Source organism: Chaetura pelagica, unplaced genomic scaffold (assembly GCF_000747805.2).
Source record: "Chaetura pelagica isolate M959 unplaced genomic scaffold, ChaPel_1.0 scaffold408, whole genome shotgun sequence".
In the NCBI taxonomy this organism is placed as follows: Eukaryota; Metazoa; Chordata; class Aves; order Apodiformes; family Apodidae; genus Chaetura; species Chaetura pelagica.
The window spans coordinates 1,304,872-1,323,076 of record NW_009954229.1 but is presented as its reverse complement, the minus strand read 5'-3'; the positions used below and the strand labels follow the sequence as shown (position 1 = coordinate 1,323,076).

Here is an 18,205-nt window from a genome sequence, read left to right as displayed (position 1 = left end):
TGTGCAGTGGAACTACAGTCTGTGGCTGTGCTATTTTTGGTCTCAAGTCCCTACACCTGTACAGCACTGCACAACAGGGACTTGCAGACTCCAGTCTCTGCTGGTTCTGAGAGTCTTGGACAAGGTTGCCCTGCAGTTTGTGGATATGCCCCACCAAAATTCAATGGCTAGGATAAAAAAATAAGTAAATCATGGTATTAAAGGAAGCAAGTGAAACAGGAACCTTACAATAAAAGACCAGAAAAAGACTTTGCTTTCTGTGGTTTGGTTCTCTGCATTTTGTTATGTTGAACCAGTGGCTCAGGTGGCCAACCCTTGTCAACTAACTGACCTATGTTGGCACTTGAGTGAAAACCCAGAAGGAATACAGATAGTTGGTGGAAAAGGTGCCCCACCTTTCGTATCGGAGGAAGACATTATTTAAATCATCATTCACATGCAGCAGCTCCTCTGTGACTTCCTCATTGGACACTCGTGAGATAAGCTCCACAATTCTCTGCTGCATAGCTCTACAGGTTCGGTTCAGCTCCTAGGAGGAATGCATTGAGTACACACATTCTGGTAAGCAGCAAGCAATGAGTAGGTTTAGTTGAGCTCTGCTCACAGCCAAACATTTCCCCCAGCTGAGAAACACTAAGACAAGTCTATCTTTGCATGATTAAATGTCACGCAAAAGCACATCTAATCAAACATGCCCTTCAAGAGACAACGGCATAAAACCTTGAGAGCCTATTTACAATTCAACATCCTGATTCTTCTTGAACTTTGAGCACTTCAGAAAATAAATATCTGTATTTTAGTGACCTCTTTTAAGAATAAAACACACAACAGCTTTCCAGAAGAGAGCTTTCAAGGAAAATTCAATTTGCTCTTTTTGGCAAGATCATCCTTAAAGTCTAAAAGATGCACGTGGTGGAACAAGTGGGGAGAAAAAAGTTCATCAGGGCTACCACAAGTAGTTAAGTGTGTGCTAGGAAGGGAATTGCTGGGGACACAGAGCTCCTCAACCACTGAGCACATGATGGTGAACCCAAGACAAGGAGCAGGAGCACGAAAATATGAGCACTCCACACACACTTTAGTATCAAAACTCTAGACAGAAACGTTCCCTTCAACTGAGCAAGTGCACAGACAAGATACTGCAAAAAGGGAGCGGGGAGTTTCTTTAAGACTATAGACTAAGGGCATTTATTTTAGAAGTCTCTCATGCCAAGAAATTTAGATTTGAGTGTCTAAACCAGGAGTTCTCACGCTTCCAGGACACCTCTTCCATCACCAATTACTTAGCAGAAATCTTTACTCCTGAAAGGCCTCAAGACCAAAGGTCAAAATTGCTCTGTTGAGGAGGAACTACAAGAAGAAACGTGACATATGGCACAACACAACTGATCAGGCCCATGGTCTTACTTCAATAAGCACTGACATTTCAACTAAAGCATGTCCCTCTGTCATCTTCTGCCCCAACTCTACTTCACAGCAAAAATTCAGCACTAAACAAGGATGACTTGTTGGTACACAACCTTCCAGATGAAAGCAAAAATGTGTTTGTTTTCCTTGCTTGGTCTGACATCCTAAGCTCTGGATAAATTTCACCTACTGCAATCCAGCTGCCTTAACAGCTTGAGGAATGTGTTCTCCAATGTCAGTTTTGATCCCATCACTTTCGAAGCAGATTGTGACATTTCAGAGGTTTGTTTGCTGCCTTTCTGAGAGGGCTGACAGTACCTGTCTATTCTGCTCTGAGCTGGCTCCCCAGCAAGCTGTTTACATTTGATTGTTGGAGAAAATGTCAGGAATTATTTAAGGAGGAGGGCTATATAAACCTCAAAGCAAGGAGTCCTTGGATGCAGCACCCGGCTCATGGCTTTCAAAAGACTAACCATCCTCTGTGATCACAAAGGGGCTCTCCCCAGCTCTGTGGTTCAGCTTGAGGATGCATCAGTCAAAGAAGGGAACCAGCTGGAATAAAGAGTCTTTGCTGTCACTCCATTTTATGATCAAGTTTTTTCACCTGAAAGCTGTGCTGTAAGGTTACGCTGTCAAGATGTTAGTAGTTGTCTCTGGATGTGAGTGAACTGCTTGACACTGGTTTGGTCTGTCGTGGTTTCCTGGAAGTTTCTTTTGTTTTGAGCACTCCGACCCAAATGGGCAGTAACTAAAAGGCTCTTTATTGCAAAGCCTCTCATCAGCTGCCATGATGGCTTTGACACAAACACAAAATACTGCTGCATGGGAGAGACCAGTTTTTGGATGGATTTCAAACCCTGATTTATCACGGAGAGCAATTCCCTGCCTTCCTCCAAATGTACTGCTGTGGGAGCCCCTCCTCCCTGCTGCAGGATCAGAACAGAAGCCTATTTCTGAAGCTATGAAAAGGCAAATACCATGTTAAGGGCAGCAGCTGGAATGATAGCTCACAATATTCCTCATCTGTGTTGCATGTGGCACCGTGTTGCCTTCCTCAGTCAAAAGGCCACCCTGCTACCACTGGCCTAAGAAAACAGGTATGAAGCCTGAGACGTGAGCTCACCTTACACTGTTCTCCCTTTTGAGGGAATGCTACACTGGATTGAGACTATCCAGCAAAGAAACTCCTTCTGGTTACCTAGTCTAATCCTCTGGACTGCATGATACCTCACCTGAGCACCTGCCTTAAGCTACTACCTTCAGAAGAAGCTACAGCACATCAGGAAAGACAGTTCCTAGATAAGATTCTGAGTGGCAGAGAATCCACAGAACTTTGGCAATATTTAGGCCAGCTAGAAACATGGAGTGTTTTTTTCTTGCACAGTGGCCAGGAATGTTGGTGGCCATTGACGGAGGAGGATGTAAAAACAGCAGAAATGCTCAGTGCTTAGAGACTACCACAATTTTAAGCTGCTTTGTGGTAAAGGAGACTTTTTATTCAACATTGGGGAAAATTTCTAGCTACATGGAGGAGGAAGCACTGGAACAAGTTTCAAGGGAAGTCAGGAAATCCTTGTCACTGGAAGCCTTAACTAATGAAGAATATCAAATGATGAGACTAACCAGGGTCAAGCACAACCCACATTCATTATGTAAACCAAGCAAACCAAGGCAGTGAAGTGAACTACAACAAAACCCACACACCCCAGAGAAACTTAAGCACAGAAAGGATCACAATCATATTTGCTAGGAAACTGTTACCTGGAGTAACTCAAGGTCTGAGGAATCCTCTTGTCCAGGTACCATTTCTGTCAGCATTTCAGACATCACTTTTGTGTTCCCACGAACAATATCCAGTTCACTGCGCAGCCGAGCAATCTAAATTTGGGTTAAAAGACAGCAAAATACTGCATCATCTTTTGGTTTAGGCAGATCAGTTTCAAGAACTGACTTTGTGATACCTCTGGTTCTGTCTGACTTGATATTTGAGGCTCCAGACATTCTAGCAGGGAAAAAAAAAGTAAAGAGTTTAGCCAGGAGAGAATTTTAGAAAAGCAATAGAAAAGAGAACTTTGCAGAACTACTAATCATCACAAACCCAGGTGAGCTGTGCTTGTGTGGAAGAGAAGCAATTGAAAGCAGCAGCTTAAACCAGACCTTGAGTGCCTCACTCAGAGTGGGAGAAGATGTACAACTTTGGAGTAGGATCTTTGGCTCTGAAGTTATTATTTTTGCAGAGAGAAAAGAAGCTCCTACATTAGGGCATGTGCAAGAGTCTTATGGATACAAACTCAACTCCCAGCTAGAAGGATCTTCCTGCATCTTCAAGACATCCTGAGCATTTAAAGGAGGGGGAAAATGAGAGTAACTGCTGAGCCAGTGCACAGCCCCTGAGTGGACTAGTGTGTTGGATTGTGTGGTTTCACTCTTGATGCCATTGGGAGGCCACAGATACAAACCCAAAGCCTCAATTTTACAGCACAACAGGAGGAAAGATTACTAAGTAGAACCAGACCTAGAAAGCAATCAAAGTCAGAAGAGTTCAAATGAAAGTTCCCTTTCAAACTGGTTTCTAATTTGACTGAATGAAAGAGACCCACTCAACAGAGCCATCATCCCAGTACCTGTTCAGAATTAGCAGTGATGGGACCAGTCACGTTCAGAGCTGGGGCCTGAGGAGCAGAATACGCTGTTGGAGAAGATGAAGAGTAAGAGCTGGTGCTCATCCTTTGCTGAGACTGTGAATTGTGCATATTTGCTGCAGGATCAACTTCAGGAACACTCTGCCACATCAGAAAGACAGGAGTTCAGAAGCTGAATTCTGACATCACTTGCTTTGTCAGCAATCTCAGGCTAAAATATGTTCAAATATAGAACATAATTGCACCTTGTGGAAAAGGTCAGTGGAGTTACCAGAACAGAGACTGTGAATTGTGCATATTTGCTGCAGGATCAACTTCAGGAACACTCTGCCACATCAGAAAGACAGGAGTTCAGAAGCTGAATTCTGACATCACTTGCTTTGTCAGCAATCTCAGGCTAAAATATGTTCAAATATAGAACATAATTGCACCTTGTGGAAAAGGTCAGTGGAGTTACCAGAACAGAGGTGCAGCCCAGCCTGTAAACAAACAGCTGCAACAAAAATGCACACCCTTATCTTTTGACCCAACCCACGTGCATTTAAGTCAATTTACCATCACAAGAAAAAATGAGAAACAAAATAAAAGCAAGTGCCAAAGATAAATAATGATAAATTATTTTAAACTAGGAATTAAGTTGCAGGCTTAGAAAAATGACGTGATACACAGATACTGAATTTAATTAATCTTGACACAAGAATTGCAATCCTTCAGTCCTTGATCACTTGCATTTACCACTTCAAAGGTTCATTAATTTCAGTTTTCAGAGTGAATAATCAGAACACCCGTGATCATCATTAAGTTACTTCCTAGCAGGAGTTCTGTCATCTTTCCAGACCTAACTTTTCAAAGGTGTAAAGATCTCACGTTACCATGGGATCAGCAAGAGATTCAGACTCTGTACACTTTTAAGAGACAGGCAGGCCTTGGCTCAGAGTTACCACTAACAGAAATAACCATATTTTTGAGAAAAATAAATAAATCACAATCATACATCCTGCTGGACTTTCTCTGAACAAAGCAGTTGCACTTGTCTGGTGATTTTGTGGAACAAGACAAGCATACAAACCTTCTTCAAACTCTTGTCTCTTCTCAGATTGATGTTTGACTCAAGGGGGGAGATGCCATTAGCTAATGCAGCTGCATTATGCTTCTCTTATAAGCTCTTAAAAAAGTCCTTCCGGGAGTGAGAAACTAAGCCAAACTCAGACAAACAGGAGGGGTATGAAGAATAGTTACCCAGCTATTTTAACAGGAAAATACCTCTGGAGTCGAAATGCTGCAACTTACCCTCTGAGGTGTGTGTATTGGAGAGAGAGCATCAAGATCTGCCATGGGAAACTCTATGCCTTTCCTCTTGAGCTCTTCATAAATATGCACCACACCAGTTAAGTCAGGGCTACTCCGAAAGGCATCAGCCCAAGCCTGGAAAACATGAGGGATTATCCATAAACCTTTCAAATGAAGTTCCAGCTTCACCCTGACCTCAGATACTGACTACAAAACCTTTCATGTACTCTAGCTTCAAAGGAAAGCTGTAATCATTAGACCTGGTCAAATAGATCCTGCAAATGTCATTAAGACAGTCACGTACACATCCTATTGAAATATCAACTAGACAGGAACCCAGGGCACAGTAGCTAAGTCTAGCCTTGACATCATCAAAATCTGTAAATGCCAATGAAAGCCTCTTCCAAATCTCCTCTACTTAGCACTGATTGCATGCTGATCTTTTCTTGCATATTCTATGGCCAATGACCCCCCCCCCCAAAGGTCTGTGTGAAAAGATTAAATTCATCTAAGCAAAATTCATAAAGGCCAATAATAATCCTGAGTATTCTCAATTTACTTTGTGAAACACCCTTCTTTGTTGCCAATGAAAAATCACAGCTGTCAGGTTTTCTTCAGTAATTTATTTGGGCCAAATAAATAGAAAGGTAGTTTCTGAGGTTCTTACACAGTGATACATGCAGTCCCATGAGCAGCAGAACTAATGAAGCCTGGGTTCTGACAGAGCATATTCGGCGCTTAGACACCCCGGTGTGTCAGAAAGAACAAGTTTAAAGGGAGAATTTCCCACAGCCAGAACACTCATCAGATCTCTCCTGCATGATTTCTCTCGTGTCTAAAGAGATTTCAATTCACATTTGAGCTCTTCTTTCAGTGGGAGTACTAAGAGCTTCTCTTCCCTAGCCAGCCTCCTGTACTCATGAAGCTGCTAGGATCATCATATCTTGAAAGCCTCTACCTCCTTTCACTTCAGTTGGAAATTAGCCAAGTATTAAAAATTTAGGGGAAGGGAAAAATTGAAATATTATGACTAAATTAAAAGTGAAGCACTCCCCAAGCCCCCACATGTGTGAAGCAGAGTATCAGTGTGCTGGATCCAGAACTACTGTGAGACGTCTGTGTGGGCTTTGAACTTAATTCATTTAGTCATCACTTTTATACTAGCTCCTTGACTATTTTTACTTTAAAAGCTGTTTTTAATAACTTTTTATATGTGAGAGAGAAATCAAAGATAGCAAAACAAGATAATAGTATTAATATTTAACTTATATTCCTATTCTGATCAGTTCTAAGAAAGAGCATTTCCTACCCTTGCCCAGGAGACAACCCATTATCAGCTGTAAGCCAGCAATTCTGGGTTTGCTTCTCAGCTTTGTTAAGAGTAAATTAACTGCATCAACTGTTCTATTGCAGTGCAAGTCCAAACAGCCCTATTTGAGCCAGAGAAAATAGCTCTGTCTGCAAAGAGCTGTTCTGTTTCCTTGGAACTGACCTTCCAAAACCATCCCTAATTCTGACAGAGATATTGACTGTACCAGTAACTCTACCCTTGCACTTTCTCTGCCTTTTCCATTTACCTAAGAAGTCATCTCAATGATGCTTCTACATAATGGTGCTCCTCACTTCAACTCCATTTGCAAGTAAGAGTGAAAAATGTTAGGCAAGGGATGCTCTATTTAATAATCACTCAAAAGAAACCTAGAGGCAAAAAGTATGCTGCCTTATGCCCCCAACTTTTAATGAGGCTCGTTTGCCCAGGAAGATGTACTAATGCATCCTCTCTTTCTGGCTTCCTATAGATTTTGTTGTAGTGAACTCACTTCATTTGCACTTTACCTTTTTAATATATTCTCTCTTCTGCAACTCTCTTCCCTGGAGAAAGGAGACACTTTCATTTGTATTCTTCTTTGCCTGAGCTAAGAGCATTATCTACATCCCTGTGTCTCTCAGAGGTCATAGGAGGGACTGGGCACTATTGTCCTAAGTGCTGTCTACACACAGTGTAAGACAATCCCTGTCCTAGACAGCTTACAATTCAACTAGGCAACAGTAATACTAGCTCTACTTTACAGATAAGAAGCTACTCACAGGGGTTAGAAGACTTGCTCATTGTCCAAACAAAGGTATGACAGAGGTGAGATTGAATTCAGATCTTTTAAGACTTGGGGCCAGACTAGCAAAAGTAGATACTTAAGGGTGCTGCTGTATAAATCCCACTTGGCACCTCAGTAAGCTCAAACAGGTTCATTAAATTCCACTGCAAATCTGGCCCCTAAAACAGCGACCATCACAAGACAATATATCCAGTGTCAGACACTTTTTAAAACACACACCCTCAAAAGAATTCGCTGTGCCACTAAAAGTTTTCCCCTGCTTTATCTCTGATGACAGTGCTCAGCTATGGGGCAGCCAGGTTATACAAACCTTGAACTGACACACAAGCTCCTACCAGAGGCACAGCAATAAGGAAGATTCCCAAGGCCTTTTAGCAGGGTGAAGAAGGAAGGATGCGCAGTACGTAATATATGTTAATTCCTGTAGACTGGGAAATAGGTTGAGAAAGTGAGATCTAAGATGCTTAACATCTCATAATGGTCAAGTCTCTAGATAAGAAATTGGGTGGCAGCTTCATTGACCCTTGCTACAGGCCCAGGAGCACAAGAGCTGTATGGTCGAAGACATTTGGTGTTTGTACAGCTTTTTTTTCCATCCTTCCAAGTGCTGTTAATCCTCTCATTTCTGTTCTTATTATTTCCCTGATACCAAATTATAAAAAGCCTACAGAAGGGGATAAATGCAATGGCAGTAGAGTAGAGCTGAGAAGAGATCAGTCCCCTGGAACAGAGTTAACTCCATCTGCAGGGAGCTCTAAAGAGCAAAGTCGAAGCTGAGCGAAGTGCTCGTGACGATCGGGGTATTTTGGGTGTGCGTGTCCACAGGGCAGCTGAGAGGAGTGACTGCAATCACTTCTCCAAACTTGTCAGGCAATCTGGAAAACAAAGTCCCCTACCTCCTCCAGCTGAAGAGACACTAACAGAACCCACCCACAGGCAACTTTCGTAATTCTCAGGCTTTTTATACCAAAAAGCTTTTAGTACCCAGAGCGAGGCTTTTAGCTCCTCTGCACTAAGTCTACTCAGATAAAGCTGTTTCATATACTGAGGCACGGACTGCAGCTTGTTGGGTGTGTTGCAAACACTTCCATCTTAGTTGTAGTGACGACTGGGGATCCACTTAAATCCAGGACCTGGTGTAACCAACATTCTCTACAACACTGTAGCAGAATAAGCAGAATGGAAACACACAGAGTTTCTCTTTAGGGGACAGTATTTAGCCTCATCTCCTGGTTGTCACCTGAGGGCTCAGGCAGATGCACCAGAAGTGCTTTTAATAATTTCATTAACAATTTTTTTTTTAAACAAATTTTTAAAAAAAGCCTTGAGATCACAGACCAGAAATAAAGGGACCCCACAGACCCCAATGCAATGCCCACCTAATTCCCCCACCCAGCCTATTTTCTTTTCAGAAATCACTTATTTACCTTGTCAGGCTCTAACCATGTCCTGTCTGTCTATCCAAATAACAAATAAACCAGCAGAAGTTCAACTACATGCTTTGCCACAAAAATCAGAAGTATATTTGGACAATTATGCTGCTCATTTGTAAATACCTTCCCACAATAAACACTGCAGCAGGTTTATATCATTTTAAATATGTAGTGTCTTTCAGTCTCGGGTGTATGCAATGGCCTGTAGGAGCTTAGAGATAAAGCTTCCTATAATTGTCAGATTTCCTCCAGGCAGGCACCAGTGTTTCCTCATGTGTTGCTAATGGTTTGTGGAATTAACATGGCTGGTTATTGTTATGCTGCACAGAAGGAGCAGAGGCAGACAGGCCTATGTCTGAACTTCCCCACTGCAGGCAAGGATCTTACAGTGCACTCTGACTGCACAATAACCAGAGAAAGGACACCCAAACCGTTTTAACTCCTATATGGTCATTTACTATTCTATAAGCATCCTTAAAAGGAAGTCAGAATGCTTTCTAATGGAGAGGAACAGCTCCATTTTATGGTCAGGGAAACAGACACAGAAAGGTAAGTGCTTTGCAACTGACAGTAAAAGTGTGATCTTCTGAGATTTCCTGGCCTCAGACGACAAGCCCGTCACACAAGCAGGTCTCCACCTTCTAGATCTGAATGTTAACATGCAAAGCCACCCATTTATCTTTTAGTAAGTCCTCTTGTGTTAGAGTACAGTGGTACTTCTCTAACTAGAATCCAGACATTTCTCCCTGGATAAAAATACATCTCCTCTTCCCTGCCAATCTGGGTATTTTGTTTGGTTTTCCATCTAAAAATCTCGACACATTTTTAAAGCTGACAGCGTGTTTAGCCACCCGTAGCACTGGAGCAGAGAGTCCTCAGCTCAGGCAGCAACATATGGGAGCAGAGACAAGCTGTGTACCTGAATCAGTGCAAGTACTTTATCCTGGACAATGGTAGGGGGATTATTCTTGGGTGAGATGATTTTCACCAGCACGCCATCGATGAAGTCCCGGTTTGCCACTAAGACATGAAAGCGGTGGCCACAGTTCTTCACACAGGTCTCCAACACCTGCACACACACACAAAAACATCCACTGTTGGAGCAAAACTCGGTACCTCACACAGCACCAATGTGGATGGTTTCTGATTTTGCTTTTTTTTTTCTTAATGTATTTTAAAACTTTTGATTGGAGGGAGAGAAGACAGGAGAAATTACACTTATGCTCTTCATTCTTCTTTTCTTCCCCCATTTTACCAAAAAGCTTCCTTCTATACACACACATTTAGATGGATCTCACCCACCATTAATGTATTGGGCACTTTTGTGATCTGCCTTTGCCTGTTTTCAGGGTAAGGAAATATAAAGCTTCTTCCTCTTCAATGCAGAACTTTCCAGCTTAACTGAACAGCCAAGTACACAGCATCCCATCCAGAGCAGGTAAGACAGAGGACATTCTGTCACAGCGAGATATTACCATGCTGTGGGCACTCCACCATCTTCCATGTACCTGAAACACAGCTGGACCCGCTTGCTCTGAGCCATAAGCCATGTTTTAGAGTTGGGAATTCAGGTGAATGATCTTCACTCATTCAAAACACTCCCTTGTGAATGCTCTGACAGTTTATACTTTGACACATTTTCCCCCTGCAACCTAGCTAGAGGCACCTTCCACTTGCCATTCAACTGCCATGGAAGAACAGCTGTTGATTTTTCTCTGAAGAACATGATTAGCATGGAGATAAATCCAACACGTCACTTCTCCTCACAGCCATGCCTAATAGACACAGTGACTCTGTAGCTGAGGAGTCTGTAATTACTCTCCTACTTCAGCTACTTTCATCAGCCCAGATGACACGGGCTCATTCCTGATGAATTTTACTCTTTCCTGCACGACGGATAATCTCATGGTTTGGTCTTTGGTAATCTGTCAACCTGACAATCCAGGGATGGGAAATGGCAAGAAGACAGAAAGAACAGTCACGCTTCGTCAGGGAGATGCACCAAGAGCTCAGGGAAAGAATCATACAGATCACCTACCCACAGCAGTGTCACTCCATCTAGTTCCTGCTGCTCGTTCCTCAGCCTGCTGCAGCTCCTGAAGTGCTGCATTACCCAGGAAACCTCCAGCTAAAGTCATCGGTAGGAAAGGTCACTGGCAAATTATCTCACACCTTAGCAGGGCTGCCTAAATGCCCAGAATATAATTTACACTTTATTGAGTGAAATTAGATCAGCATAAATTAATGGGAGTCTCCTGCAGAGATCTATTCACGAGGGAAATTGTGCATCAGCTACTTATGAAGCTGAAAATATGGCAAGTTCATCATCCTCACTTGCAGATATGCCCACAGATGTTGTCTTGGAGTGGAGAAGCCCTTGGACACAGGGAAATCAGAGGTAAAAGCCCTAAAGAGTACCCAGACACATTTGGGAGACTTTAACTTTCCTCAGTCAGTACTTGGGATAAATAAGAGCCCCGAAAAAATCAACGGAGTCAGAAAAACACTCTGCAAAGCTTCTAACAACTCTCTCCAAGGAAGTGAGGACACAACAGGAGTGAAGAAAAGGGTTGAGCAGTGGCTGTTAGAGCAAACAGTGTGTACATTCAGGAGAGTGCCAGGAAAGGGAAGATGGCAAAAGCCAAGGGTTCTGCCCCCACTCACCGTCAGAGCCAGCATGACCTCCCTGTAATTTTTGTTTCCATTCAGCCTCTTCTTCAGTGCTCGAATGGCATCCTTTGGGCTGAAGGAGAAACACAGCATTTTTAAAAGACAGCTCAGACACACTTCTCATGTGTTATATACTGTGGGAAAAGGAAAGCTCTACCTTTTCCAAATGGAGACAAACACATGTATTAACTTCAGATTACTTGACTACAACCAAACTAGAGTCATGTAGAATTCATAGAATCCCAGGCTGGTTTGGTTTGGAAGGGACCTTAAAGATTCCAAGCCCCTGCCATGGGCAGGGACACCTCTCACTAGACCAGGTTGCTCCAAGCCCCATCCAGCCTGGGCTTGAAAGGGATGGGGCAGCCACAGCTTCCCTGGGCAACCTGTTCCAGGGCCTCACCACCCTCACACTAAAAAATTTCCCCCTAATGTCTAACTTAAATATCCCTCTTCTAGTTTTGATCACATGAGGAGACAAGACATCACAAAAGTCAAGATGAGAGCTATGTTTAAGGCCTCCAAAAAGGCAAGATGTTGATCAAGTATGAAAGACTGACAAGCCACTCTGAAAAAGGCCCAGGGTACTGATCAGTTCTCCAGCAAACTGCACAGCTTTTCTGGTGCTGAAGGAGACACATTAGAGCAGCTCTCTATTCAAATGGCTGAAATGAATAGCATGGCAGCACTGCAAGGAGACACATCTGCTGAAAACAAGAACCCCAGAAATACAGACTTGGCATCCTCTCCAACAGTTTTTCATGCCAGCCCTCCCAGGCAGAGGTCAACCCCAGAAAGTGCTGCATCATACAGTGGCTTTCTGAAATGTCTAAGGAGCAGGGAAACTAAACAACTCATATGCAAACTGCGTTCAGGCTGTGAATATCTGCCCCCAGACCTACTGCACCTCCTCATGTGCTGAGTATGACTGGATGAAGATTGTGCCCATGAATCTTTTGGAATTTGCTGTAATAGCACATACCCTTCTTCTGTCTCATTGATAATGTCACAGATCTCCATGTTAAGTGTCCAGTCTTCACTCTGCAGGGAGCCATCTGTGGCCTTTTCTGTAAAGTAAAGAAAAATAAATCTTTTCACATCTTCCTGATTAGGTGTTATACTCCAATCCATCTTTGGTTACTCAGAGCTGAAGCCATCCAGTAAAAGAAAGACAGAAAAAAGAAAAATAAGTCCCCACTGACTGCAAGCAATGTCAAACCTTCCTTCCTGGTTTCAAGGATCAGCACAGAGGTTTCCAGACAGAATCAATTATCCCTCAAGCTCACTACCCTCAGCCCACATAGATGGGCTGCTCTTCAAAGACTCCTGAATTCCTGGGGGAGTTGGAAAATGTCAGCTAATTCCAATTTAAACTTCTCAGATGCTGCATTATTGGCAAGTTATGAGGTCAGAAAATCTCCCCAAAATCAACATGACCTCCTCCCTGTTTTAGTACAGAATACCTCCACAGAAATTGAAAAAGATCTGTTTTAGTAGATAATACCTCCACAGAAATTGAAGGAGAAAAGATAGCAGCTTGGAAAGAGAATTCAAGGAAGTCCAGAATTTCATAGAACGGTTTGAGTTGGAAGGAACCTTAAAGACCTATTTCAGCATTAAAAGAACCACCAGCACAAAAAACATTTAGCCCATGACAGTTTAGGTCACAATATCATTGACAGACAGGCCTTTTTTTTTACAGCACTTTTCCTCCTGTACCACAGTCCCTCAATATCTGCTTGCCAGGGGGCTGGGCAGCACTTCCCTCTGTCCCACACTGTGTCCCCAATCTCTTCTCCATGTTGGGGCTACACTCACACCTCCCAAGCACAATCTGCCATCCTCCTGACTCCCAAATGCTCCCTCACTATTTGTGTGGCAGGTGAGTTCCTCCAGCATCAGACTAACATGAAGGATGACCTATGGCCCTGTGACAGTGGCAGATGCCAGCTGTTGGCAGTTCAATTTATAGTCGTCTGCAAGAGTAGCATAACCGTAACTTCAGGTAATCAGTTGAAAAGAACTATTTCCTCCTTGGGATTTCCTCCTGAAATCAATGTAGTTCTGTCTACTGGAGCCTAGATCATCCCCTGAATTTGTTGCACTTCTCACTCACAGCACTCAAACCCTCTCTGTATGACACAACCCACATTCAGAAATGCTACCAAGTTGAAGGTAAAGCCTGTCACCAGAGACACCCACAAAGGGGATCTCTGAGCTGAACACAACCTTCTCCTCCAAATTAGGCTAGGTTTTTCTGCAGACCTCTGGCAACCAATGTTGGAAGGCAAATGGGGTAAAAAAAGAAAGCAAGCATTTTTAAAAATGCAAAGTAAAGCAAGAAAGAAATGACACTTTAAAACACTTTAAAGCAGAAACAAAAACATAGGTACCATCTTCTCCAGCTCTCCTTCTGGCTTTACATCAGACCCCAATCTGTCCTCCAGAACAAGGCAGATTTTGTTTGAGAACACCAGGCTCCGAGGACTTCATACATCTCTCTCTCTGCTTACCAGTGATGTTTGTCCCATTAACATTTCTGTCGCTGTGACTGAAGATACACATGCCCAGAGGCCATAATTATGGGCCACTATTTGGAGAAAGACTAAGTGTCTGGGTAATTCAAGTTTCAGTGACTTGTCTGCACCAGAAATCATGGCTAAAGCAGCTCCAGCAAGGACAGTAATTACAGGAGTCTGAGACAAACCAGAAAGCTATGCAAAAAGTGAACCTGAGAGTGCTGAAAAGAAGTCATCTACCTCCAGAAAAAAAAAACACAACAACAAAAATGAGAGGACATCCATCATGGTTTCAATCACCAGGGAGGAACCAGAGGCCGCAAAATTCCCAGCTGTGCATCTTCACCTCTGGGGCTTCTTCAAGATCATCAAGGCCATCTCCTATCCCTGTGTAGGGCACCCCAAGAATCACACCATGTGCCTGAAAGCATCATCCAAACACTTGTCGAACTCAGGCAGGCTTGGAGCTGTGACCACTTTCCTGGGGAACTTGCTCCAGTGCTCAACCACTCTCTGGGTCAAAAACATTTTCCTGATATCCAACATAAACCTCCCCTGATTCAGCTTCCTGCTATTTCCAAACCTGCAAAGGATTTATAAGCACAGTGCTGCAAAATGAGAGATTACACCTTCAATAGAGGGTATTCCTTAAGCTGGGCACATGATTTGATCTCTTCATCAAGAACTATATTAACAAGTTTGTGTGCTCCTGACAGCATCTGGCATCAGGCAGCAACTTTGCAATATCCCTACTCTGGTTCTGCTGTTGCTTTTTATAAATGCAGGTGGGAACTGCTGATCCTGCACAAAGCTGTGCTAGCAGCCAATTCATTCACTGGTCTTGTAAGAGCCATTTAGTTAAGGTTTATTTTGACAAAATGTGTATATGGCAGCACTTCACAGCTAACAACTGTGACAGACTGAAGAGCTGCTGCTGCAGCACCACATGGAGGGTGGCACAGGAACACTTGTCTGGGGTCCCCAGTAACCTCATCTGTATTTCCCTTTGCTAGGGAAAAGAAAACCCCTTTTCTCCCAGAAAGTCTGGTTACTGCCTTTTTATTTCCACATTTCTATTCTTCAGTTGGAGTAATATGTGGCTGAGACTGTGTGGGTTTAAGACATAGCAATTGTCTTTTCGAGAATTAGTTCTCTTCCCCCTGGGTAATTTTTAATTCGAATAAGAGTCAGAAACTCATTTTAGTCCCTTCTTCAGCAACAGAGCACACAGGCGCTTCTCATCTGTATTCGTTTGTCCTTTGCAGGGTGTGTGACCCAGATTTGCTGCTGCAGTGCTCTCTCAACTCTTACAAAGGAGTTAACTGACTGCAGGGAAGGCATGAGGGTTGCTGTGTGATTTGTTTGAGGAGCAGTACTACGCTGCAAGGAATGGAAAGCCTGTAGAGCTCTTCCCAGAACCAACATGCAGCAGGTTGTAGCTCTGGATTTCTGGTGAAACAGCTCTGCCTGCACTTGGCTGTAAGAGAATCCCTGCCCAACATATCCAAAATGCTGTAAATTAAAAATGCTCAGTAACCTGCCCAGTGTTTAACAGACACTGTGGAAGCTATGCATCTCTCTGAGGATCCTCCTCTAATAGCAAATACCACTGACAAGACAAAACAGATTTTGGAGACATTCACAGCACTGCAAAGGAACAGCATGCAAATCATGTAAATACCCTTTTAAAAGTCACCAGTTCCTCCATCTCTTTCAGCCTCATTAAAAGGCATCTAAATGGCACTAGTTCACACAGGGCCCTGGAACAGGACCAAAGGATTCCAGGGTGACACAAGGAATGTTAAATCAGACAAGGAAAAAGGCAATGAGGAGGAGTCCCCTCCTGCCCCTCCCTGAACTGAAGAGTTTATGGTGTAGTTTAATTGGGTAACAAAAGGGCTGGCAGCTCCCAGCCTGGGTGCCAGGGGTGCCTTGCACAGCTTCTGACCCGAGTGCTGTGTTATTGCCAAGTTCCTCATGGCAGCAGGAGCAGGAGTCAGTGTCTCACAAGGAGACTTGACACCACCAGCGAGATTATCAGAAAGTCTCTCTCAGAAACAAGATGCTATCAGTTCCCGCAACGTTTCCCAAATTAAAGCATAAACGTTCTGCTGGAAAGAAAGACAATCTGGCACTCCATGCCTGACACGCTGCAGACCCTGGACACTGCAGATGCACACACAAGCATTAGCTTATCTCTACCCCGCGAAGAAAAGGAGAAAAAACGGTGCTATTTTTTCATTCACACCTTCCCTCTGAGATCTGACTCTTGTGGCCGCATTTCCACACTCTGACAAATGGCAAGCTCAGTAGTTCCCTGCTCACATGGAAATCCTGAACACTCTGTGACATTCAGAAGGCACCGATCGGTAGCGTAAAGTTTTGAGTGTAAGAAGTGCATATAGCCAAGCCTATGTCCATGCAACCTGCTCCACCTGGCAGATGTCCCCACAAGGAAATCCAGTCAGAAATACCTGTGTAACCACCACATCATTAACAGGACAGGAATGCTCTTTTAAATGCAGGGGAAAACCAGAAGAACTTTAATCAACCATCTTGAACCCAGCTCAAAAGTCACCTAAGAAGGAAATGCTGACACTGGCTGTCTTCGAGCAGCTACTCTCCCAGCCCTTTCCAGTCCGTATTATTTTTGCTTCAAAGTTACAGTTCAGCATTGATGACACTCTGAAAATTTGTCTCTGTTCACATACAGATGAGATAAAGCAGAATCGCTCTTCCCTGCTTCCCTCTTCCACTGTTCCTCTCTGACCATTATACTGAACCTGCCAATGGAGATGGCCTGAAGATTTCCATGAGGATTGTGCCTGCAGAAGTTGCAGGCTGGATGCTATTTAACTCACAAGCCATGTGCATCTTTGTGCAGCCAAGACCGAAGGACTGACTGCTGGAAGCTCTGAAAACAGTCACTCTACCTGAATAATGACAGGGTAAAAATCTCCTCAAAAGGTTTGTCTGTAAGTACCAGTAAGTGTCTGTGGTGCTGCATCATGTTCTTGGAAGAAAAGGAAAAAGGGGAAGCTAAATGTTGCCCTAGATAGAAATCCCATTAAATGAAAATGGGGAATGGTGCTGTTTTCTGCCTGAATACCAGAATCTTGTGAATGAGCAGATTTTTCTGTTCAGAGATATCACAGTGTTCTCTCTTGGGACTTCTCCAGACGTTGCTTCAGAGACTCTTGATTCATATGTTTGGGAAGAATTATGCATGAAAAATCACCTCTGTTTATGCATGAAGCATGCACACCGAGGCACTGCATTAGAGAGACCCAAGGCAAGAAAGTCCCAATTCCAAATTTCTCTCCTCCAACAGCCTTTGGTGTTCAAGCAGCATCAAACTCCTTTTTTTTTTTTTTTTTTTTTTTTTTTTGCTTGGAAGTTCAGAAGATTGAGGATCTTAGATCTTTGTCTTGCCTCTTAACAGTCCACCTGCCTACCAGCTGTGCTCCAAGATTGAAATTAGCAAATCAAACAGTCAGCTGTGTTATATTTCACTCTGCATAATATGTGACAGAGAACAGAAATAGCCATAGAAAAAGCAGGCTTTTTCTTCCATCCTCCTGGTCCCCCTCCCTTCAGAGCAGTGGAGCTCTCTCAGGAGCAGGGGCTATCAGCTGAGGTCAGATGCAAAATCCTTTTATAGAATGGACAAAGGTCTTTCAAGGGAAGAAAAAAAAAAAAAGAGAGTTTTGCAAGGCGATGCAGAAGGCACGAGATAGCTCACAGGGGAAGATAAGCTCTTGAACGAGATGATAACATCTCTCCTCTGAGCTGTAGCTTATAGAATTGTTTTGCTTTAAAGCACCATTACATTTTGTGGCTGCAGTTGTCTCTCTTGGATTCAACAAATCATCAGTGACCTGCATGGCACCGTCAATAAGACCCGGGGAAAGACCACAGAGAGGCCATGGAAACAGATTTCAGCTGTCCAAGCAAAATGAAGATAAAACTAAAGATCCTCAGCATTCCCATAGCTGCTGAGTTCAAGACATCTCACTTGGAAGATACAGAGACACTAGTAAAACACACTTGGATACTCCTGGACCTATTTTTGCTTTCTCTGCATTTGCTTTTAGTAAGACAGTCACGGACACTTAGACATTATGGTGGCC

General features: G+C 43.3%; 1 protein-coding gene across 2 annotated transcripts in view; it reads right to left on the bottom strand.

Moving 5' to 3' along the window:
- The window catches only part of TOM1L2 (target of myb1-like 2 (chicken)), a 38,300-nt gene extending 20,955 nt beyond the window's left edge, over positions 1-17,345 (bottom strand). Inside the window, exons 1-8 of one of the 2 annotated variants that reach the window (XM_010003565.1) lie at positions 17,341-17,345; positions 12,539-12,623; positions 11,551-11,629; positions 9,806-9,955; positions 5,340-5,474; positions 4,032-4,190; positions 3,169-3,285; positions 396-529 (exon numbers count right to left, since the gene is read on the bottom strand). In XM_010003565.1, the coding sequence (XP_010001867.1) occupies positions 396-529; positions 3,169-3,285; positions 4,032-4,190; positions 5,340-5,474; positions 9,806-9,955; positions 11,551-11,629; positions 12,539-12,576 (812 nt within the window). In that variant the 5' untranslated portion in view covers positions 12,577-12,623; positions 17,341-17,345. Of the gene's footprint in view, positions 1-395; positions 530-3,168; positions 3,286-4,031; positions 4,191-5,339; positions 5,475-9,805; positions 9,956-11,550; positions 11,630-12,538; positions 12,624-17,340 lie in introns of those variants that run through there. The other variant, XM_010003566.1, reaches the window with a different exon arrangement.
- Positions 17,346-18,205: the final 860 nt, after the last annotated feature.